Raw genomic sequence first — 24,993 nt, 5'->3', positions numbered from 1 at the left:
TTGTTTACCTGCTCTGCCTCTCCCGTCCTTCCTTTGCAGAGGCTGGGGAGAAAAGGAGATTGTGTGGAGGGAGGAAGGGGAGGACTGTGTTTTTGACTAAGGGCAGAGAAAACGTCTGCACAAGAAGATTCAGACACCAGGGACAAGGCAGTCTCTGCTCCTTCCATTACTGCTCATTCATGTTCAAAGCAGACTTGGTGGGGGCACTGGCAGCCAAGGCCTCTCTCCAACAGAGGGAGGCAGAATGGTGCAGGCTGCTGAGAGGCAGCTCTTTCACTTGGTGGCATGATGTCCAAATGTAAAAACAAAACAAAACAAAACAAAAAACTTCTTCTGATTATCAAGTAATTTATAAAACCATCTTCTCACTCCATCCCTCACTTCCTTCCATCCCTGCTCGTTCCTGGATTCAAGCCTGAAAGAAAAGCTTCGCCACTGGAATGGATGTCAGCTTTTTGAGGTCAAGGTCATGTTCTATATTCCTCCCCTTCTACAGAGTCCAGAAGAGAGCCTGGCCTATAGTATCCTCTCAATAAATGCCTATCCACTGACTGCCTAACTCTCACTCTGTTCCTAACCATAAACTCATCCCTGGGTTACTCTGTCGCTGACTCCCATCTTGCCCTCCCCATCCCAGCTCCCTACCTGGGGATTACGGTTGGAATGAAGCTATGTGATGGAGGAAGGAATTTTTCCTGGTAGTAATAATAATAATAAATATCTTGAAATGCAACAGTTCCCTTTATTAGGAAATCTCCAAAATCCTTGAGTCAAAACAAAGAATCATAACAATTTGAACCACTAATGGATACCCATAGTGTGCCAAGCATTTTATATACATGATCTTTATTTCTCATTAGAATCCTTAAAAAATAATTATCATACCCTATTTTTTCGGCATTGTGTTTTGTTTTGTTTTCTTTGAGACAGAGTTTCGCTCTTGTTGCCCAGGCTGGAGTGCAGTGGCGAGATCTCGGCTCATTGCAACCTCTGCCTCCCGGGTTCAAGTGATTCTCCTGCCTCAGCCTCCTGAGTAGTTGGGATTACAGGCAGCCGCCACCATGCCCGGCTAATTCTTTGTATTTTGAGTAGAGTTGGGGTTTCATCATGTTGGCCAGGCTGGTCTCAGACTCCTGACCTCAGGTGATCCACCTGTCTTGGACGCCCAAAGTGAGGAGATGACAGGCAGAAGCCACTGTGCCCGGACCATACCCTATATTTTAGAGGAATAAACTGAGGCTCAGAGAGGGAAACTGTCCAGGGACATACCAGGATCAATGACAGGTTCAGGGGCCTTTCCATTAAAGCACAGCACCTCCTCACAGACCATGGACATGTCTGCTTTAGGAGGTAGTAAACTCCCCATCACTGGGGGTATCCAAAGAGGGATAACCACTCAGGAAAGATATTATAGACTTGACTCCTCATCAGGAAGGAAGATTAGACTAGATGCCCATGTTAGCTCTGAAATTTTATGATCTTATAAAAAATGAAAATTAAGGAAGGCAGTGAAATTGTTTGTAACATTTTACAAGGTGTCTTTTATATCCATGATTTCATTTGATCTACGTCTGGGTCCCTCTTTGAAATAGCACAGGTCAGGGGTTATGTAACATAGTGGATATGCCATCAGCTTTGGAGTTGAGACCAACTATGTTTAAATCCTGACATGACTATAGACTAGCCACGTGGCCTTGGACGAGTTCATGACCTAGCTAGCCAATTTAAAGGGGACAATAATGGCCTTGCAGGGTTACATGGTTTAACACATAAAAAGTGCCTGGACCCCAGGACCTCTTAAGCGATGTGGGTTCTCTCCTCCATCTATGCTCTTTCACAGGAAAGGCTCACAGAGGTTAGATGACTCTTTTGAGGTTTCCCAGGCTTGCAAGTGATGGGGAGGGCAGGCAGAGATTTAAACCTAGGTCTGTGACATTGTGGGGTCTTCCCTGGGGGACAATTCCCCTCTCAGTGAGAGAGCTCTAATATCCTTCCCCATAACGATTTCCCCGTGACTATTCTCCCTGGGCTGTGGATAAGGCATGCAACCACAGTATCACAAAGGCAGAGTCAGGACCCTCACATCTTAGGAAATTTCTTAAGAAAAGGGTAGGAGAGGAACTCGGAGCACAAAAAGAGGAAAGAGCACCCTGGGGTTGGACAGAAAATATGGAGTCTCAGGAAAGCCTGCAAAAGGCAACTTCCCAGTGGGGAGAGAAAGTGGTTGCAGGGGTGGGGGAGCTGCAAAGTGGAGTCAAAAGGGCAAAAGACTTGGTGCTATAGCACCCAGGGTTTAGTCCTGGCAGATATGCTGTGTGACTTTGGACTGGTCCCTTCTACCTCTCTAAGTATAGATTCCTAATCTATCAAATGGTAAAAATAATACCCACCCAACAGATGGCACAGTGCCCACACACAAAAACGAGCTGTGTAACTCAAGTGCTTTCAAGCAGGAGAGGCTCCTGGTTGGAGAGTTCACTTTTTTGCTTTAGAATGACTTAAAATGAACCAAGAAAAATAAAATACTAAAAGTGGAAAAATACCAGAAAATTGTCAATGAGAATGAAAAGTGTTTTGAGACTCATTCACAGAGGCAAAACTCTCACTGAGAAAAATTGTTCCTGTTCTCAGAGAGGAACCTCCTCTCAAAGATGACTGCAGTCCCAAGTCTGGGGTCTCGGGGAAGTCCCTGGTTCTGCACAGCCAATAGCAGGAGCCCAAGAGGGGCAAGTTCCTTCCCATCCCATTCCTCATGAAGGAGGAGGCTTGATGGAGCCCATCTTGGATCTGCTGAAGACTGATATGCACTAGGTGTGGAGACTAGGTGTGTGGTCAGGAAACCTGGGAAGGGTCTGGCACATGTGTCTTACCAGTGAGCAGTTGGAGGTCCGGGAGGGGCTCGGAGAGGACCCCCCGGCACTGCTCCTCCACCGGCAGCGGGATCACCAACAGCCCGTCGGCCAGCTGGGGAAAGTCCTTGATGAAGTTGTTCTCCCTGTGGAGAGGAGCAGAGAGACTGCCAAATCGAGGAAGTGGAGGCTGCTGGGGGCTGCAGGGCAAGGAGGCAGGATGCTGTAGTCAGAATAAAGACTCATGGTGGGTGGCTTTGCTGTGATGCCTCTGGTTTCCTGAATCCTAGCTCTGAGAACATGGTGCTAACTACAGGTTCCTGAATCAGGCAGGCTGGGGTTCAAATTCTAGCCCCACTGCTTACTTGGCTGTATGACCTCAAGCATGCTACTATTCCTCTCAGAACCTCAGTTTCCTTGTCCATAAAGTGAGATTCAGATCTAAGGGCTGTTGTAAGCACTTAATGAGAAAAATCTACCAATTATTTAAGATACTCTCTGATGCTCTATACACTGTATATGTGGCTGCTAAACGTCCCCTGGCATAAGCAGTGGCAATCTTGAACTAGGATGTGAGAACTGAGAATAGTGTGTAGTGTTTGAAGAACAAGGGGGCAAGATGAGGCTGAAAAACAAAAAAGAACAAACAAACCTTGGAAAAATAGATGTTTGGTAAAATGGAAGGGCCCTAAGATTTTTTTTTTTTTTTGGCTCTAACTTTTCCTTTTACAGATGGGGAAACTGAGGTCTGGAGAAAGGGAATGACTTGCTGAATCACAACCTAATAGGTTAGACTCAAACCCATGTCTTCTGACTCCAGGTTAGTGCTCTTTCCCTTGCTCTAACTTCTTTAGGTGCCTCTATCCCTTTCCTGCAGGTCAGCCCCAGGGAACAGAAGACAGACCTCTGAATGACCCCAGAGAACTGAACCATGAACAAAGTTCTGAGAGGATGGTAATAGTGCAGCAGAGGGAGGCAGATTTCATTCTTCCGGACAATAGACCTGCCTAAAAATTAACAGCCTGCCAAGAGAGGTGGTGAGCTTCCTGTTACTGAGGGTGTGCAAGCAGAAAACTTGACAGCCAGTTGGCATGGATGGTATCGAGGGCTTTTCCATATTAAATATGACTTCTGAGGTCCCTTTATATTCAGAAATCCCCAGCATTAAAGACACGAATTATAGTCTGGAGAGGAGGAGGAGAGAAGAGAAGGGGGAGGAGAAGAACAAAAGGAGGATGTTTATTACTTCATTTTGACGCATGGAATGGTCAACCTTGAAATGAAAATCAGAAGCACGAAAACAAAAATACGTGATGCCAAAGCAATGCCTTTGAAGCCTATATCTCAGGCAGATCAAAAGCACCTGTGAAAGTGTTGAGTGGCTTGGGTCACCTTCCTGTCTGCTCAACATCTCTGCACCCCACTCCAGGCACCTTTGAAGCTCATCATCAATTCATCCATTTAATGAACACTTTCTTCATTTCTGAGTCCAGAGGATGTGACTTTATCACCATCTTCAATACCACCAGCATCACCATCATTATCATCATTGTCTTTGTCATCTGTATTATTCATTGAATCTTTATAGTTTGCTAGAATCTAGCTAAATACTTTATATACATTTTATCACTTAATCTTCACAGCACTCCCAAAAGATAGATATCATTATCTTTAAGTTGAAGACAAGTAACATGAGATTTGGTGTTAACATATGGTGGAGCTGGTCTGGCTGTGCCTAAGACTTTCTGCCCAGGATGCATGTGCATGATGGTGAGTTTTAAGGCCCACACTCGCCATTTAAACATGCTATTGTGTGTGGGTGTGCCATGGCTGTCTGTGGAGTCATCCTTGTTTATGTCTGTGTGTGCAGGTGATAATGGGTTCTACCCAGATGGTTGCTCTTTGTCTGCAAATCTGGGAGTGTGGAATAGCAATGTGAATTTAAAAAGACAGGCTTCTGGTCAATGGAAGTACTTCCACATAACATGTAACACTAGCCGGGACTAAATGTCCTCATTCCTCCCTTGTGATGTGGTGGTCTCTGGTGATAGATTTTTCCCTGAAAGATGTAGCAGGATGAAGGGGTAGTCCATGCCCTAGGCAGTCAACTGGCATGCACTGAGCACATAGTTGGGTGGAATCCTGTGCTGGGGGGGTGCTAAGAACACAGAGACAGATTGATGTGTCCCCTTGTCCTCTAGATCTTCTCAGCCTAGTGGGGAAAACACGAAAATGGCCATGCAGAACAATTGGTGGGGGTTGATATCAGGAATTCTGCATGTGCCAGGTGCTGCTGCACAAGGTCTCTTCCCTGCAAGATCCCCAGCACTTGTTTTCACTCTGGGCAGGAGAGGCCAGAGTGAAGGTAAGGAGGTAGCTCAGCCTTGGAAGCTGAGAGGAGCCTATGAGGACTGGGCTCCAATTCTGCCCACACTGCATCCTAGCTGTGTAACCTGGAGCAAACCAACCAAATCTCAATGATCTGTTCTGTAACATGGGGATCATAACAGCTACTCAGCTGGCCTTAGTGGAGTGGCAACAATGGCAATAGCCTTTTATTGAGCACCTACTATGCACCAGGCACAGTTGCCAATACTTACTCTTCACCCAACTCTATGAAGTAGGTGTCATTTACATTCCCCATTTAGACATTGAAAATCTGAAGCACAAAGAAGTTATGTAACTACCTAAGGCCACAAGGCTGGGAAGTGGGAGATCCCAGGTGGTTTGGCCCCAGATCAAAATTTAGTAATACATTGCTTTCAACCATGAGTTAAGTTTTAAAGTTGATTCAATCTGGCATTTAAATTTTCCAGAATTCTATCAGGTTTAAAAGCAAACCCAATGCTTAAGTCGAGTATATTTTGTACTTTATTATGTAGTAAACATGACTAGATTGTGCTTTTATTTCTCAGCTTGCCTTTCCCTAAGCGTTCACTCAGATAGTTGAATATAGAAGGGTTAATATTTACTGTATGCCTGGCATAGAGTCTTTGTTTCTCTAACAGGTCATGGTAGATGTCTTCAAAAGACATTCTAGCACTCCTCATCACTGCTTGGGTACCGGGTGTGGAAGGACCTGCCTGTGACAGACACAGGCTGTCAAAGCTGGAAGGGCCATAGTGCCTGGGCGTGTGCTGAGCCCAGACAGGCTGCAGCCAAGACGAGGACCTTGCTGCTCCTACAAGAGAGGAGAGAGCTATTCACCACATGCCCCAGGCTCTGTTCTCTATGTGAACTCTTCAAGCCTCACCACCAATGCCACAAGATAGGCATATATTCCCCGTTTAACCGACAAGGAAATGGATTTTCTATGGACTTACACACTGGGTGCATTTGGGAAATGAGATCTTAAGCCAAATCTATCATTTTTCACTTTACCACCCAAGGGTCTCCATTTCAAATCTCTAGAAATGTTCTTACAATTGCAGAGGAGGGAAGGTAATGCCACCTTCTCTATCCCCATGTCCCTCTCCTCCAATCCTTCTGCCTTCCTGTCAAGTCCATCTTAGCTCTGCAAGGAAATCTGACCCCAATGGGACAACGCAAGGAAGTAGAGTGGGCAAACTCAGGAGGCAGGGGCCTGGCTCAGGACACCCCTTCCCGGAGGAAGGTTTTCCTTCCTGAGCTTCCAGAAAGTACAGGGGGACTTGGAGAAATGCAGAAAGAGAGAGAAAATGGAGGGGTGAGAATTAGCCAGCCAATATGGAAGGCTGGGAAGGAGGGGGGCAGGTAGGCGAAGATGAAGCCCAAATGAAAAACACAGCAACGGCATGGTCTCTCGGGTACTGGGGTCCCTCTGCAACTGCCTGGGCGATGGCCACAAGTCCTGCAAGGCCTCTGCCAGCAGAGGGCGCCCGGGGCCTTTGCATCGATCAGCTGTTTTGGGAGGCAAAACACGGATGAGAAGAGTAGCTGCTGGGAAAGTTCCGCTGGGCTGAGAACCTCAGATGGAAGCCCAGACAGCAGCTGCAGAATCCACCCACCTGGGAGAGGCGACCAGGGAGCTGGCAGGGTGCTGGCTTAAACTTGGATGCTCAGGAATAATTCAGATTCTCAGCGCTCGTGTGTGTGTGTGTGTGTGTGTGTGTAGTAAAAACTACCACACAACTAATTCGTATAATAGGAAGACAGAAATAATGGACCATATTTATTTATTGATCATATCTGTTGCTCATCAGTTATGCTGTAGTTCATGTGCCAACGTGTGTGTGTGTGTGTATGTGTAGTAAAAGCTGCTAGGTAACTAACCCTAGCAATATGATAATATTTACTGAGATTTACTGATTGCATTTGTTGACCATCTTCTATATTCAAGGCAGTGTGTCAAGATATAGTAGCGTACAGGAATGGAAAACCAAATGTTTTATGTTCTCACTTATAACTGGGAACTAAGCTATAAGGATACAAAGGCATAAGAGTGATGTAATGAGCTTTGAGGACTTGGCAGGGGAAGGTCGGAAAAGGGGTAATAAAAGACTACATATTGGGGCCAGGCGCAGTGGCTCATGCCTATAATCCTAGCACTTTGGGAGGCCGAGGCGGAAAGATCACCTGAGGTCAGGAGTTCAAGACTAACTTGGCCAACATGGTGAAACCCCGTCTCTACTAAAAATACACAAATTAGCTGGGCATGGTGGCACACACCTGTAATCCCAGCTACTCGGGAGGCTGAGGCATGAGAATCGTTTGAACCCGGGAGGCGGAAGTTGCAGTGAGCTGAGATTGTGCCAAGACTCTCTCCGGGGAAAAAAAAAAAAAAAAAGACTACATATTGGATACAGTGTATACTGTTCAGATGATGGGTGCCTTAAAATCTCAGAAATCACCACTAAAGAACTTATCTATCTAGTCAAAAACCACTTGTACCCCCAAAACGATTGAAATTAAAACAGATATAGGAGTGTGTATGCCATTTTAACCTCATAAGAACTCTGTGAGACAAGTACTATCATTATTTCCATTTTATAGATGAAAAAACATGTTCAGAGAGGTTAAGGAACTTGTCCAACTGAGGTCCACGGTTAGAAAGCAGCAGTGGCCAAGACCAAATTCTAACACCCCTAGCTTCCTGCTGAGAGCCCAGCACACAGTACGTACATGCTCAGTGAATTGATCCCAAGCCTGTGCTCCTGATCCCTGGGATAGCTTGACTCATTTAGAGATGAGACCGGGTAGTTCTGTTATTCACCACCACAGTGAAGTGTGCTTTCAATAAGGCATTTTTGAGAGATGCTTGATTAAACAAACAGTGGCTCTGCTGCTGCTTGAAACACAACATTCACTTATTCACACACACACACACAAACACACAGACAAGCATCTCCCAAATGTATCTATAAAAACAGTTCAATCTCAGTTGACCTTCTAAGGAAACAATTCATCAATTCTAAAATAGTAGATCTTGGGCCCCAGGGACTCTGACAGTGAGAGGTCTCCTTCATTTCACATTCATTGGGGCACTACCCTTTTTCAGGAACTGTTTTGGGTGCTAGGGATACAGCAGTGGAAAATCAGAGGAGATGCCTCCATTCATGAAGACCAGGAGAGAATCAATGTTGCATTGAGGTCTACAAGATCCCTCATAATCTAGACCCTGCCTACTTACTCCTGCTGCCTTACTGTTTGAGCCACAGCCCCCTGGGCCACTGTTTTCCTCCTGCTCTGACTGTCCTTAAGTTCCTTTTCTGGGGCATGCTCCCATCCCACACAAGGACCCACTTAGAATTTGCCCTCTCTCTGGAATTTGCTCTCCCTCTGCACCTGGACAACTCCTACTCATCATTCAGACCATCCACTATTCCTCTGCCTTTTAAGAACTCTCCCTGGAATCAGTTCTTTTGTTACACATCCTTATCGTATCCTGCTGTTTTCCTCTATGAAGGGCTTTATCATTTCTAATGATATTTGTGCTCATGGGAGATGTTGTTGGACACCTGTCTTTCCCACTAGACAGTGAGTTCCATGCAGCCCCAAACTATGCCTGTCCAATGTAGTGCTGCCTCCTCAGGGCCCAGCAGTGCAAACTGAGTACCTGAGTAAAACTGAGAAAAAATAGGTGCACCACGAACATTTGTTGACGCAGTGAAGGAAGAAAATCCAGAGACAGTGGTAATATGTGCATGACCTACATCTATTGATGAAGCCCTTTCTGATGTTTTGCCATAGAGTCCCAGAATGCTTCAGGACCCAAAGCGTATTGAGGATTTGAGTCTAATATTCCATAAGAAGCTTCAAAACCCTACTTTCTTCCCCTAAATTCCTAAGTACATACATACTCTGGCTCCCATGGACCTTGGACAGAGGGGCCAGGGGCCACTGAGTCAGTGGGGACTGGATGGGAACAGATGATCTCCCTAAGAAAAGGGTTGGTTGGGCCTCCCATTCTTGGTGTGCATATGTACATTCAGGTAGAGGTAGAGGTGTGGGCACATTCTAAAATGAACAATGCCAGTGGGCAGCAAAGGGCCCCATTGAAAAACCATCATTTCCATAATACCATTCCAGTTTTCCCCAGCTGAAATACATCTTTTCTATCACTTTACTTTCATGCATCTTGTTTGTAAATAGATTCCAGATGTGGCCTTTGGATCTAGTGATAGAAAGTATGGGCTTAGAACTCATACAGTTCTGTATGAGTTCTTAGAACTCATACAGTTTGGATCTAGTGATAGAAAGTATGGGCTTAGAACTCATACAGACATGGATACAAATTCTAGCTGTGTGACCTTCAGGACTTCAAATTTTATGATCCTTAGTGATTTCATCTGTAAAATGGCGATAATGAGTTCAGCTTCAATGTGTGAAGAGGAGGAATTATGTAAGGTTATTTTATTTTATTTTATTTTTTTTTTTGAGACAGAGTCTTGCTCTGTCGCCCAGGCTGGAGAATAGTGGTGTGATCTCGGCTCACTGCAAGCTCCGCCTCCTGGGTACACGCCATTCTCCTGCCTCAGCCTCCCGAGTAGCTGGGACTACAGGTGCCCGCCACCACGCCCGGCTAATTTTTTGTATTTTTTTTTTTAGTAGAGATGGGGTTCACCATGTTAGCCAGGATGGTCCTGATCTCCTGACCTCATAATCTGCCCACGTCGGCCTCCCAAAGTGCTGGGATTACAGGCATGACCCACCATGCCCGGCCGTAAAATTATTTTTAATGCTAGCTTATTTTCCTGGTTTCCATACTAGATTCTGAATCTCTCCAAGGTTCTCAGAGGGTCCAGCACAGTGCCTGTCTCACTGTATATGCCCCTGAGCATTTGTTGAACCATGTGTAATAGAAGGGGAATGTCTCTTTACCCTCCCAGGCTACCTGCATATGACCTCTAAATGACAGAAATCCTACAAAACATTTCCACTGAGGATGCACCATGTCTAGCTTCATTCTGATCAGCCATGCTGACAGCAAAGACAAACAAGGGAAGTTGGACTCCTCTGCCACTCTGTTCCACCCTTCCTCAGGTCTTTGCTGCCTGCCACCCTCTTTTAAGAATATGTGTGTTTTGGGTACATTAATACACAGCAACCAGCATGCAAAAACCATCACCCCTTCGTTCTAGGGGAAATTAGCATTTAAATTGAGGTATTTCAGGAAGGTAAATCACCTTAGAGCCAGCCAGCACTGTCTGCAGTCTTTTCTTCCTTGAGGGAAAGCTAGGAGCCTTGGCTTGGGAGCTACTGAGTTTGCAGGGAGGGGCCCGCTCTCCTTGTCTGGTTCTCTGGCTCTTCCTACACTGGCCAGAAGCCTCAAAAAAGGTTGCCTTAAAATCCCAAAGCTGATGAGGACATATTCCCTGGTGTACACTGTGCCCCATCCCTCTTCTCTGACTGAACTGAGCCTTTATGCCATATGACAAGGATAACTTTGGCTGAGATTTGGTGTCCTCTGAGAACAAGCAGTTGGGAGACCTGTGTTCTCATCTTGGCTCTGTCACTGGCTGGCTGTATGATGTGCAGAAGCCACTGCCCTTCTCTGGAACTGAGAGGAACAGGCTGGTACAAAACGTTTGTCTGAACCTCAGCCTGAGAGGTGCTGGGCTAGATTTTGTAGCTGTTCTGCAGGTGCTGGAGACACCTATAGGGTCTGGTGCTGATAAACTGTCACTAACACTGGTTGGTTGGTACCAGCCCACCTTGAAGCTCTGCCCTTCTTAAGCAGCGGTTAGAAACTATTTTCATATGCTCTACTTCTTAATTATGCGTCATAGTTTAAGTTATCTGGTCAAGCACTCAAGATTTAGTGATTCTTTCATTTAGCCATTTATTCATTCATTCACTCAACAAATATTTACTGTTATTTGTCAGGCATTAGGAATACAAAAATAAAAATGACATTCTCTGTCCTCCAGTTACTCACAGCCTGATAGGAGACACACATGTTTACAAATGCCTCCTATGTATGTGTGCACATGTGTGCAAGGTAAATCATTGTTTTGAAAATGTTAAAATGTTTTTCATTCTCCAGAAATCCTATTTGAGCTTTGCCTCTCAAAGCTGACTTTGCAGTGTTTCAAGCTGGACAAGAGTTTCAAAAGCCAGCCTGTGCTGAGAGTGAAGTTTCCTTCTCTATCAAAAGCCAGTCCTGCTGACTCAGATCATTATATTTTATTTTAATATACAGAATGGGCAGGTGATGGCCTCACAATTGTTCCCACCAGATAAGAAAAGGAAGTACTACGTTCTTCTTTCTACCACTGGTGCTGCAAGGAATTGTTGGAGAGGAAAGTCAAGTGGCCGAGAGTTCAGATGGGAGTGCCTCAATGACCCTCCTCCTGGCCTTTTGGAAGTCAAACCACCCCTCATTCATCCCAAGTACAAGAGTAGTGTCAATAAACACTTAAGATATTTAAGAATCTTGAGACAGGTGAGCAGGGGTGATTGGGTTTGCTTCCCTAGACCCAGGATATAGTCTGGGAAGTTTGCAAGCCCCTTGTTCAACAAGCCAGCAGGAACTCCTGGGAGAGAGTAACAGTAAGTCAAGAAGAGACTTGAATTTGGCGCCACTCCCACCAAGTTCTGCATGCACAGGGTAAAGGGGATAAAAAAGTCAAGACTTCCTGGCCCTATAAATATGTACAATTATTATATGTCAATTAAAAATATAAAATTAAAAATAAAAAGACCTCTTGGCATAAATCCTTCACTCCCGTGGTGGCAGGGATGGTGGATGAGGCTGGGATTAGAACATTAGAACAAAGGGGGGCTTCAGAGTGTTGAGATCTAATGACTTTGGACATTGGCTGTGGGTTCCAACACATTGATCCTCTCAGAAAACTACCCAAGACCTTCCATACCTCAATGGATGCCAGTGCTAGCGCTCAGAGCCAAGCTCAAACCAAAAAATCACATAGCAAATACCAGCAAGGATCCACAAGAATACATTTGTACAAGAGACCTGCCCTTACCAACCTCTGCCTTCTCTGAGGCCAAGTTAAAGGGTAGGGGAGATTGTTTGGTAAGAGGGAGAGGCAAGGCTGGTGTGGAAAATGCAACTGAGGCAAGACTGGTGGGGAGTTCAACTTTGAGTGGACTTAATGTTTACTCTAGAGAAAATGTTTTGTATCCTTAATCAAAAAATGAAAATACTTTTTTTTTTTTTTTGAGATGGAGTCTCACTTTGTTGCCCAGACTAGAATGCACTGGTGTGATCTCGGCTTACTGGAGCCTCCATCTCCCAGGTTCAAGTGATTCTCCTGCCTCAGCCTCCCAAGTAGCTGGGATTACAGGTGTGTGCCACCACGCCCAGCTAATTGTATTTTTAGTGGAGACAGAGTTTCACCATGTCAGCCAGGCTGGTCTTGAACTCCTGACCTCAAATAATATGCCCACCTCACCCTTCCAAAGTGCTGGGATTTCAGGCGTGAGCCACTATACCAGGAGGAAATATGTTTTTGCTATCAGTGGAATGAAAACTTGAGAGAATTATTATGTCAGTTTTATAAAATTAAGACAACAGTATTTTTGCATACTGAGTTGCAGCAAAATAATTTTTGAATGCTTGACTGTGAGAATGGATGGTTATAGGTTAGAGGGATAAAGTCTAAGTTTCATTGAGAAAGTTCAAGGACAAAGGAAATGAAGAGAAGGAAAATTTAATGTAGACTGAGGAGGTTAGGAAGGCTCCCTGGAGGAGGTTAGATTTGACAGACTAGGAGGGGTTAATAAGGAAGAGGGCAGAAAAAGGCGGTGAGGGTGGGGCCCATGCAGAAAGAACAGCATGCACAAAAGTAAGTAGGCATGTATGTGTCTGTGTGTGCGTGTGTGTGTGAATGGAAGAGGCACAGATATAACACTTACATGGCATGTTCTGGAAATTGCAATAAGCTAAGTTTCAAGATGCTAAAGCAGTGAGTGAGAAGCAAGGATGGGATAGAGCTAGAGGAGGCCACGTAGGGTTCAGATCTCATGGGTTTTCTAAGTGATGCTACAGAAGGTGGGCTTCATTCTAAGGGTGAGGAGATCCACTGTAAGGTTTTCGGCAGGAAAGCAAAACCATCAGATAGGAGCTTCAAAAAGACTGCCTGACTACAGGGTAGAGGATGGACTGAAAAACGGCTGGAAGGAGGGAGGCCAGTTAAGAGGTTTTGCAGTAATCCAGACAAGACATAACCAATTAAGTGGACAACAGAATACAGAGAAGAAGCACAGATTTGAGAGAGAGTCAGGAAATAGAACCTGCTGATCTCCATTGCCAATTGCATGTGGTGGGGAGTAAAAGAAGAGTCATGGTTTTTTATTGAGCAGGTTTGAGCCCAAGCAGTCAAGTCCATGCTCCTGTGCTGACTCCGGGCACCTGCCCCCCCAAGATTTGCATATTAGTAGTACTGAGAACCAGAGCCCTCCACACTTACCTGAGTTCATTAACCACAGCTAGAAAACAGACCAGTGTGTTTTGTCCCGCCACATATGTCCTCGGCCTCCTTTCTGCCTCTGCTATCTGTCAGTCCACCTCAGCTTAACTGCTAACTGTGAGCCCCACAGGAAGATGGTCAGATCTCAAGCCTAACCCCCAGCATTTCGAGCAGGCCAAGTCACTTCCCAGATGGAGGCTCTCAGAACTGCCATTTGCTCCATGGCAGAATGCAGCTTGTGACCCCTACTGTCCAGGGTGTTTCAAGGACCATGGCTGCAAAGTTGCTTCACTGGCCCGTCCAGTGGCGCACACCCATGGGTCCACTCTAATCACATCTGATGCTCCCAGAAATGATAAGCATTACTGTCACCATTTGATAGGAAAAGAAACAGAGGCAGTGTCGAGAAGTGTCTTATTTAAGGCCTTGCAGGTGTTTTCTTGGCAGAATTGGACTGACTATCAATCCCTATTCTTAATTTCCAACCCAGTCCTGTTTCGACTTGTGCATTCTCAAGGGTTAGGCAGAGTGACCTCTCTATCTGCCTGATACCCTCCCTGAACTGTGAACTCCTTCCAGGTATTTGTTTATTTGCAACCTCCTCTGCACTCTCTTGTAGACTTCCCAGACAGACCTCGTGGTGTCATCTCCTTCAGGAAGCTGTCACTGAGTCCCTTCTTTGGAAGCAATATCCTTCTGTTTCCACAGCACTTGACTTTGGCTCTGATCTCAAGATCACCAACTCTGCTAGGTATGATTGTTCTCTGCACGTGTTTCCCATCTCAGATTCAATGTTCAGTGCTGCAAGGATCTATATAACTAGTTTCCCTCAGATCCCTCCTCCTCCTCACAGTCTGATTCCAGGGTTTGGTATAGAAACAGTCCCTAATAGCTGTCCTGGAGGCCATCATCCCCTCCCATAGTGACTACTACAATGACCTTTTAACCATGCTTTCTGAATTCAGCCTTGCCCCTTCCAATTCGTTTACTATCTTGCAGCCAGAACGATTTTCTGAAATGATGTTTCTAACACAAATATGTCATTAGCTCCATGTATTAGCATTCTATTGCAGCTGTAAAACATCACCACAATGTTAGTGGCTCAAAACAACATTAATTTATTTTATAGTTCTGTAGGTCAGAAGTCTGACATGGGCTTCTGGGCTAACTTCTAGGTGTCAGCAGAGATGACTCTTTCTGGAGGTTCTAGGGGAGAGTTGACTTCCTTGCCTTTCCCCCGCTTCTTAAGGCTGTCCATACGGCTCATGGCCCCTTTCCTCCATCCTGAAAGCCAACCAAGGCAAATTGAGTCCTTTTTTTGAGACAGAGTCTTGCTCTGTCACCCAGGCTGGAGTGTAGGGGTGCCATCTCAGCTCACTGCAACTTCCGACTCCTGGGTTCAAGCGATTCTCCTGCTTCACCCTCCTGAGTAGCTGGGATTACAGGCATGCGCCACCATGCCCCGCTAATTTTTGTATTTTTTAGTAGAGACGGGGTTTCCCCATGTTGGTCAGGCTGGTCTCAAACTCCTGACCTCATGATCTGCCCGCCTCAGCCTCCCAAAATGTTGGGATTACAGGCGTGAGCCACCATGCCCGGTCAATTGAGTCCTTTTCACATCACACACTCACTTCATCCTGTCCTCTGCCTCCCTCTTCCTCTTTAAAGATCCTTTTGATTTCATTGGGGCCACCTGGTTAATCCAGAGACTCTCTTCATCTCAAGATGAACTGACTGGCAACCCTATTCCACCTGCACTCTGAATGTTCTCCTTTCTGTGTAAGATAACTGATAACTTATTCATGGGTTCCCGGGATTGAGACATGGGCATCTTGCATTATTCTGCCTGTCACATTCTAGGTTTTTTTTTGTTTTGTTTTGTTTTGTTTTTAGTTTTCTTTTTCCCTAAGAGGACTTTGTCAATGCCCCTCCTTTCATTTGGGAGTTAGATGTTCCTTCTTTGTGTTTGTGCAGTCCCTGTTTTGCTGCTATGCTAGCATTTTCACACTGGACTGTTGTTCCCAGTCACCCTCTGTCTCCCTCATTGGACCATGAGCACTCGAGAGCAAGAATTACGTCTGTCTTATTCACTGCTGTGCACCCAGCCCTAACGCAGTGTCTGATGCATGCACTAGGGGCTCAAGAAGTGCTTATTCAATAAAGTGCTGAGTGTCTCTTAGCTGAATGGCAATGTAGGGTAGACAATCCATTCAGCTGTGGTACTGCAATTTCCTTCCCATGGGGCCTAGTCACTGCCTTATTCATCTCTGCCTCCCTTGCCATCCTTCCTTCCCTTCCCTAGATACCTAGCACACAGAATAACAAGTATCATTTTTAAAGCTAATATCTATTCATTGTTTACAATGTGCTAGACATTATTCTAAGGGCTTTGCATATACAATCTCATTTCACATGCCCAACAACCATGCAAGGTAAGCACTCTTGTTCTGCTTCTTTTTAGTGAGGGAGCAGAGACATAAAAGAGGAAAAATGCACAGAACTTATGAGGTGAGGTTTGAACAATTTAACTTCATATTCTTAAACACTATGCAAAAATATGCTGGTAAATGTTTAATTTTTCCCCAAATGAAATCCTGAAAAGTAAAGGTTGACTTGTTGTAAATGCCGACGCTGGTTGAATGTCTTAGATGGATGCCCTTTGCTAATGTATATCATGTGTTAGGTTCTCTGCAGGCTTTCTTTCCAACCCTCTCAACAACCTTGTGAGTTAGGTATTATTATCTCCCTGCCAGAGGTGAGGGAACTGGGGCTCGGAGGGGTAAGAACCACTTTCCTGGAGTCATGTACAAGTGAATCAGGGCCACCTGCCTCCACTCTGCCACCTATCTCTCCAACCGTAGTCACACTGGTCTTCTTCCCTCTTTCCTGCCATGCTCATTTATACACAGGTGTGCATGAGCACACACACACACACATACACACCCACACACACATACACACACCACACATACCCCCATACATACACAGAGTCACAGTGAAGCCTGCGTTACACAAAGCACATGTCTTCCCTCTCTAAATGCAAAACAATTTCCATCAGTGGCACCAAACTCACTTAAGCATTCCAGGCATGGCTGTTACTAACTTCTGCCCTGGTAATTGCGATCCCTGAAATTGAAAGAAATTGCAGGCTAGAGAAACATTATCTTCTCCTCAGCCACTTCGCCCTCCATCTCCTTCCCTGTGTATTAGCACTGGGATTCCTTGTCCTGTCATAACACTGAGAACAAGCTGGGCTGCTGTCACCAGGGCCTCTTCCAGAACTTTCCCCTCTACTCAAGGAAGAGAGTGAAAGGCCCTCACACCTTGACATAAAACTTTAGAGATGTGGCTGGAGAAAAGTCAACATTACTAGGCATTTTTCTGACAAAGTATTATCATTATGTCTGTTTTCCAGATGCTATAAATGAGATTCAGAGAGGAAGATTAGCCTTGCCCCAGAAGCTAAACACAAATTGAAACCTAATGATGGCCTCCTTAACAGATCTGCAGGGTCAGAGCGAATAACTCCCTGGTTCAAAGTGGCAGCTGGGCTCCTTGATGAGGGGGTACCTCTTAGTCCAGCCCTCCTGCTCCAGCTCCAGCCTTAACTCCAGGGCTGCAGGATGCAGACTACCTCCCTCAATCCCTGAAGGGTCTAGCTGCTTATTTTATCACAGCTAAGGGCAGAAGCCCATATCCCCGTAACTTTCAATATGTTTCCAGTTTAATTAGGATCTTCATATTCCAGTGTTCTGAGTATTCTCTAATCTTAGGAATCCTCTATCCCACACCACCCTTTCACTACACACTTGTCAAGGGCAAGGCCTGGACTCCTTGTTCATATCATGGTTATCTCAGGGGTCTAGAATAAGAGCGGACACACAGTATGTAAAACACTTGCCAGATGAGTCCGGGGGTGAAGGCGACAAACTCTCCCTGAATCCTAGTGCATGTTATCATCATTCTTTATGCACCCAGTCCTGTCCTGGACAGGGAGCCAGGATGTCCAGGTTTTATCAAGCTGTGCCAATAACTTGCTATGTGATCTTGAGCAAGTCATTTCCCATCTCCAGGGAGTGTTTAAGCCCTGAGGTCATTTATTTGAATAATACAAGTGTCCCCACATGGCTCCAGTATGAAGGGCTAAGGGAAAGTTCTCAAGATGGGAAGGCCTATTCTCATAGGTATCTTGTGTCTTCTCTCTCACCTTTTTGGAAGCAGTCTTTGCAGTCACACACCCGCATTTGCATCCTGGTCCACCTCCCATCCCCTGTGTAACTCTAGTTGGACAAAACATTGAACTTTTCCTGGGCCTTTGTTTCCTCATCAGAAAAATGGAAATAATAGTCATCCTTGCCTCACATACTTGCTGTAAAGATGAAAAGAACCCATAAAATGAATTGCTTTCAGAAGGCCTGAAAATAGCAGGCTCTCAATAAACGGTAGCTATTGCTGCTGTAAAATGCACCACTCTAGCGCGTTTTAATTTAACACACTCAAAAAGCTTGTTGTGATTAGGCATAAGAAGGATGCAAATGGACCTCAAACCCTTTTCTTCTCCTCCTGCCCCGACAGCATGCACAATTTGTCCAAGCCACATGAGAGAGCTATAATGAGAATACCGGACATATGGTCACTAATTTGGGATTATTTTCTTTACATCATGGGAATCCTTCCCCCCGTGCCACTGGTAAATTTGATTCTTTCCTAACTACAGAACTTACCCACAACCTCTGGTGGAGTTGGTAAAGCTAAAAGAGATGCTCCCGGCACCATAAGTTGAGTATCTCTCTTCCTATCAAGGCATGCACTGAAATTGCCATGGTTTGTCTGTTTCCCTACTTTTGGGGGGCAGGAACTAACTGATAGGGTTTGGATGTTTATCCCCTCCAAATCCCATGTTGAAACATAATCCCCAGTGTTGGAGGTGGAGCCTGTCGGAGGTGATTGGATCATAGGGGTGGATCCCCATGGATGGTTTAGTACAATGAGGTGACAAGTGAGTTCTCTTTCAGTTAGTTCACACAAGACCTGGTTGTTCAAGTGAGTGTGGCACCTCGCCTTCTCTCTCTTGCTCCCACTCTCACTATGTGACATGCCCAGCTCCCCCTAGCTCCCAACATGCTTATAAGCTTCCCAAGGCCCTTCCCAAAAGCAGATGCTGGAGCCATGTTTGTACAGCCTGCAGAACTATGAGCTAATATATTCCTCCTTTCTTTAGAAATTACCCATCCTCCGGTATTTCTTTATAGCAATGCAAATAGTCTAACACACTAACTGTCTTCTCTCTCCTTCTGCAGCTCCTAACAAAGTACTCGGTGCATACTTGGTATCCAATTCGAAAATGTTTGTAGAATTGAGCCTTCAGTAGACTGGACAGCAAATTAAAGAAAAAATAATGTTAAAAAACTCTTAAAGCAAAAGATAGAAAATAATCAAAGCCATGTTGTAACTGACCACACAGCATCAATTCGTTTGTTACTTCATTCCTTGTAGCAGTTAGAAAGAAAGAACTTTTTTGAATGTTAACATTTAAAACCAAGTCATAACATGGACTTTGGAATCAGAACATATAGCATAAATACAGCTGGTTTTGGTGTGAATTTGTGGCTGGGGTCACATTTCTGAAAGTTTCTTCTTCCCTTTTGTCTTTCCCACTCTCCCTGGGGCACCTTGGAAGTCTATCTATATAGCCACCTCTAATGATGAGAAACCTGATGCAGTAGAAGAAAATCTAATGCAATTGCTTTCTTGTTCACTCTCTCTCTCTCTCTCTCTCTCTTTCTCCTCTTTCCCTCTCTCTCTTTTTTATTAGTCATTAGCAATGGAGAAAGAAAACACCCAAAGACAATAGAAAGGCAGTAATATTCGCATGTGCTTTCTGCAACACTGCATAATGAGGAGCCCTGACCATCTCGCATATTCCTTCTTGTTCAATTCCAACAGTCCTGTCATAAGTTGGAGCCACAAGCAGAACCCAGCTAGTGTGGACATTAGCCAGTTTGCTTCATAACAAAGGTGAAGTGTACATGCTGTTACAGGACAGTTGGAAATTATTGTTAAGTGCTCCTTAACACTAAGGGATATCAAGACTTTAAAAGGGCCTAGAAAAATACAAATCCAATCAATGAATAGAATTTTTGTTCTTTTCAAAATTTGACATAGAAATGTAATTGAATCCAGTTTGTAAGATCCTGAATCCAGCTTCCCACCTTCTTAGATACTGGTTATGTTGCCACATACAATCACACAATCATGCTAAGCCTCAGGTTTGTCTATAATAACCTACTCCACTCATAGAGAGAGGGCCTTAAACCATACCTTTTACTAGATGTGCTACCCTAAGCAGGTTGTTAAATTTCAGGAGACTCAGTTACCTCACTCATAAAATGAGGATCATAATAGTACCTACTTTTATAAATTCAATTATGAGGATTAAAAGAGACAATGCATATAAATAGCCTGTGTGGTTCATGGGTGGTAAAAGGAACAATAACTATAAACAGCCTATGTATATATTTGCCTGTGAAATGGTTACTGTTACTATGGTTATTTATTTCCTAGTAAGAAGTTCAGAGTTAAAGTTCTGCTTCCACTCTTGCAAGTTTGGACAAGTTAGCATTTCTTACTAAGTTTCAGTCTCCTGATATGTAATGGGGACAAAATAACAGTACCAGTGTTGCTGAACTGTTGTGGAATTAGCAAGATAATGCATGCAGCATGGCACCGCGCACATCATACTGTGTGCACCATAGGTGTTAACTATTGTTATTGTTATTACTGTTATTATTAGAAATGTGATTTAGGTTTAAAAAAATAATATGCAGCAGAAAATCCCAGAGAATCAACAACAAAATACTGCTGGAATTAATAAGTGATTATGACAAGCTTGCAGGACACAGATTTACATACAAAAGTCTATTGCTTTCCCATATGCTGACAGTAAACAATTATAACTTGAAATTAAAAACAAAACATCATTTACATTAGTACCAAAAAATAAAATACTTGGGTATAAATCTAACGAAATACATAGAAGATCTATATACAGAAGACTACATAACTCTGATGAAAGGAAATAAAAGATCAAAATAAATAAAAGGAGATTCCATGTTCATCTTCAATATTGTTAATATGTCAGTTCTTTCCAACTTGAGCTATAGATTCAGTGCAATCTCTATCAAAATCCTAGTAAGTTATTTTGTAGGCTTGACAAACTGATTTTAAAGTTTATATGAAAAGGCAAAAGAGCCAGAATAGCCAAGACAATATTGAAGAAGTAAAACAAAGTCAGAGGACTGACACTACCTGACATTTAAGACTTACTATAAAGCTAGAGTAATCAAGACAGTGTGATACTGGTGAAATGACAGACAAAGAGATCAATGGAACAGAATAGAAAGCACATAAATAGACCTATGCAAATCTAGTCAACTGATCTGTAACATAGAAGCAAAGGCAGTTCAATGGAGAAGAGGTAGTCTTTTTGACAAACGGTGCTGAAACAAATAGACATCCATGTGCCAAGTAAAAAGAAAGGATGAAGAAAGGAGAAAGAAAGAAAGACAAAAATCTAGACATAGATTCTACACTTTTCCCAAAATAAAAATAACTCAAAATTATTGTAAGTCTAAATGTAAAAACCTACAAAACTTCTACAAGATAACATAGGAGAAAAATTTTGGTAACCTTGGATTTGATTATGTGTTTTTAGATACAACACCAAATATATGATCCATGAGAAAAAATTGTTAAGTTGAACTTTATTAAAATGAAAACTGCTGCTCTGTGAAAGACACTTTGTTAAGAGAATGAAAAGACACGCTATAGACTGGGAATATTTGCAAAACATACATCTGCTAAAGCATATCCAAAATATACAAAGAATACTTAAAATTCAACAAGAAAACAAACAGTACCATTAAAAATGAGCAAAAGAGCTGAACAGACACCTCACCAAAGAAAATATACAGATGGCAAATGAGCATATGAATGTACACACATCATCCCATGTCATTCTAGAATTGCAAATTAAATGACAACAAAACACCACTATATAACTATTGGAATAGCTAAAATCCAAAACATTAACAACAACAAATGCTGGCAAAGATATGGAGAAACAGAAAGAGTTAATTGCTGTTGGGAATGCAAAATGGTACGCCACTTTGGAGAATCGTTTGGCAGTTTCTTAAAAAGCTAAACAGTCTTAGCACAAAATTCAGCAATTGTATGCATTCCTTAATATTTACCCAAATGAGTTTAAAACATGTCCACACAAAACTCTGCACATGTTTATGTGATCTTACTCATAATTGCCAAGACTTGGAAGCAACCTAGATATCCTTTAATAGGTGGTTGAATAAACAAATATCCATATAATGAAATATTATTCTGCAACTTTAAAAAATGAGCTGTCTAGCCACAAGAAGACATGGAGGAATCTTAAATGCACATTGCTACAGGAAAGGAGCCAGTCTGAAAGGGCTTCATACTGCATGGTTCCAACTATATAACATTGTGGAAAAGGCAAAGCTACAGAGACGGTGAAAAGATCAGTGGTTGCCAGGAGTTCAGGGAGAGAGGCAGAGAGAGGAACAAGTGGAGCACAGGGGATTTTTAGGGCAGTGAAAGTATTCTGTATATTCTGTATGATACTGTCATGGTAGATACATGATATTATGCATTTGTTCAAACCCATAGAACTATACAACATAAAAGGTAAACTGGGGGCTTTATTAACTAATATTGAATCATATATTGGCTTATCCGTTGTACACATTTCACAACACTAATGCATGATGAATAATAAGAGGAGAAACTGGAAGGAAAAGTGGAGATAATATATGAGAGCTCTGTACTTTCTGCTTAATTTTTCTATAAAGATAAAACTGCCTTAAAAATAAAATATATTAATTTAATAATAACATGCATAGTCTAGGTATTTTTTGTAGTAAATTCTATTGTTACAAAGTGGGAGTCAACGAACTATACATCTCTAGGCAATCTGATGTCCACCTATTTTTTTTTATTATACTTTAAGTTCTGGGGTACATGTGCAGAACGTGCAGGTTTGTGACATAGGTATACACGTGCCATAGTGGTTTGCTGCACCCATCAACCTCAACCCATCTACATTACATATTTCTCCTAATGCTATCCTTCCCTGACCCTCCCACCTGGTGACAGGCCCTGGTGTGTGATGCCTACCCCCCTGTCTACCCCCGCTGTGTCCATGTGTTCTCATTGTTCAACACCCACTTATGAGTGAGAACATGCGGTATTTGGTTTTCTGTTCTTGTGTTAATTTGCTGAGAATGATGGTTTCCAGCTTCATCCGTATCCCTACAAAGGACATAACTCATCCTTTTATATGGCTGCGTAGTATTCCATGGTGTATATGCGCCATATTTTCTTTATCCAGTCTATCATTGATGGGCATTTGGGTTGGTTCCAAGTCTTTGCTATTGTGAACAGTGCCGCAATAAATATACGTGTGCATGTGTCTTTATAGTAGAATGATTTATAATCCTTTGGGTATATACCCAGTAATGGGATTGCTGGGTCAAATGGTGTTTCTAGTTCTAGATCGTTGAGGAATCACCACACTGTCTCCCACAATGGTTGAACTAATTTACACTCCCACCCACAGAGTAAAAGCATTCTTATTTCTCCACATCCTCTCTAGCATCTGCTGTTTCCTGTCTTTTTGATGATTGTCATTATAACTGGTGTGATGTCCACTTATTTTTGTAAATAATGTTGTATTGGAACACAGCCACATCCATTTGTTTTTGCATTGTTTATGGTTCCTTGGGTATTACATTGGCACAGTTGAGTAGTTGTGGGAGAGACCACGTGTCCTAGAGCTGGAAGTGTTACTATCTGACCTTTTACAGAAAAAATTTGGCAATCCCTGTTGTATAGACTTTTAAGCTGAAAAGTGTGTTTAGGAGTTGTTTAGTTTAATTACCTAAAAAAATAAAAATAAAAATGCTGGAATTCTTGCAACCACATCATTCCGGGAGGAAAAAAATTATAGTCTAACCTCTCCAACAAGTATGAACTTCGACGCAATAATCTCAAGATTATTGTGGGAGAAATCAACTTCTCTTCCCTTGCTATTCCTGTAACCCACCAGGCCCACACCTTCTGATCTAGAAATAGCATGTCAGAGTAGAACCTGGACATGGACTCATCACTCATAGCCTTCATTCTGAACCAGTTTTTGTCACTCAAACCCACCCTGCTTCTGAACTTCTTGGTGCTAACTTTTGCTCATGCCCCTGCCACCAACTCCTGCTTCCAATTTTTAGTTTCAATGCCAGATCTGGGTGCCCCAGCTATGGCCTAAGCTCCTTTGGATCCATTTAAATGAAAAATGCAATGATAGGCTAAATAATGACCTTCAAAGATATTCAGGTTCTAATTCCTGGAACCTGTGAATGATACCTTACGCTGTGGGCTGAATTATCCCCTCTCCCCTGCAAAAAGAAAATCCTCATATACTGAAATTTTCAGAGTCACCCCCTCCCTGAGAACTGCAGAATGTGTCTGTATTCAGAGATAGGGCCCTTAAAGAGGTAACTGAGTTAAAATGAGGTCATTAAGATGGGTCCTAATCCAATCTGACTGGTGTCCTTTTAAGAAGAGGAAAATTGGACACATTGACAGCAGGAATGTGCACACACAGAGGAAAGACCAGGTGATCACACAGAGAAAAGGCAGCCATCTGCAAGACAAGGAGTGGAGCCTCGGAAGAAACCAGCCCTACTGATGTCTTGATCTTGGACTGTTAGCCTCCAAAACTGTGAAAAATAAATTTCTTTTGCTTAACCGATCCAGTTGGTGGCATTTTGTTTTGACAGCCCTAGCAAGCTAATGTATCTCACGTGGCAAAAGGGACTTTGCAAAGGAACACTCTACTAGTCTAACTTTCCATCTGCATTAAATCAAAGATTTAAAAATGGGGAGAGTATCTGGATTATCTGTGTGGACCCTAAGCACCATCACATATATCCCTGTAAGTGGCAAACAGAGGAATATCTGAGTACAGAAGAGACAGAGGTGATGTAAACATGGAACAAGAGATTGGAGTGATGTGGCCACAAGCCAAGGAACGCTGACAGCTGAGTGAGACAAGTAATGGCTTTTCCCTGGGAGCATCCAGAAGAAAGCCCTCCTAATACCTTAATGGTAACCCTACAAGACTCAGTTTGGTTGTGGCCACCAGAACTATGAGTGAATACATGTGTGTTTTTTTAAATTACTAAGCCTGTGGTAATTTGTTACAG

At 43.4% G+C, this 24,993-nt stretch overlaps 1 protein-coding gene and 1 long non-coding RNA gene across 11 annotated transcripts in view; one reads left to right on the top strand and one right to left on the bottom strand.

The window, feature by feature from the left end:
* ASTN2 (astrotactin 2) overlaps nucleotides 1–24,993 on the bottom strand; it is a 986,627-nt gene that overhangs the window by 292,347 nt on the left and 669,287 nt on the right. For all 10 annotated transcript variants that reach the window (XM_045372567.2, XM_015436667.3, XM_015436666.3 and 7 more), the window contains one exon: nucleotides 2,871–2,995. In XM_045372567.2, coding sequence (XP_045228502.2) covers nucleotides 2,871–2,995 — 125 coding nt within the window. The remainder of the gene's footprint in view (nucleotides 1–2,870; nucleotides 2,996–24,993) is intronic.
* LOC135967380 (uncharacterized) lies at nucleotides 14,315–21,308 on the top strand. The gene is made up of 3 exons (XR_010581459.2): nucleotides 14,315–14,450; nucleotides 16,161–16,207; nucleotides 19,000–21,308. It is a non-coding gene; the product is annotated as an uncharacterized lncRNA (long non-coding RNA).

The sequence above is a fragment of the Macaca fascicularis genome, chromosome 15 (genome assembly GCF_037993035.2).
Source record: "Macaca fascicularis isolate 582-1 chromosome 15, T2T-MFA8v1.1".
Classification (NCBI taxonomy): domain Eukaryota; kingdom Metazoa; phylum Chordata; class Mammalia; order Primates; family Cercopithecidae; genus Macaca; species Macaca fascicularis.
Note: the sequence above shows the minus strand (reverse complement) of the source record. Positions and strands in the feature narration are given on the sequence as shown.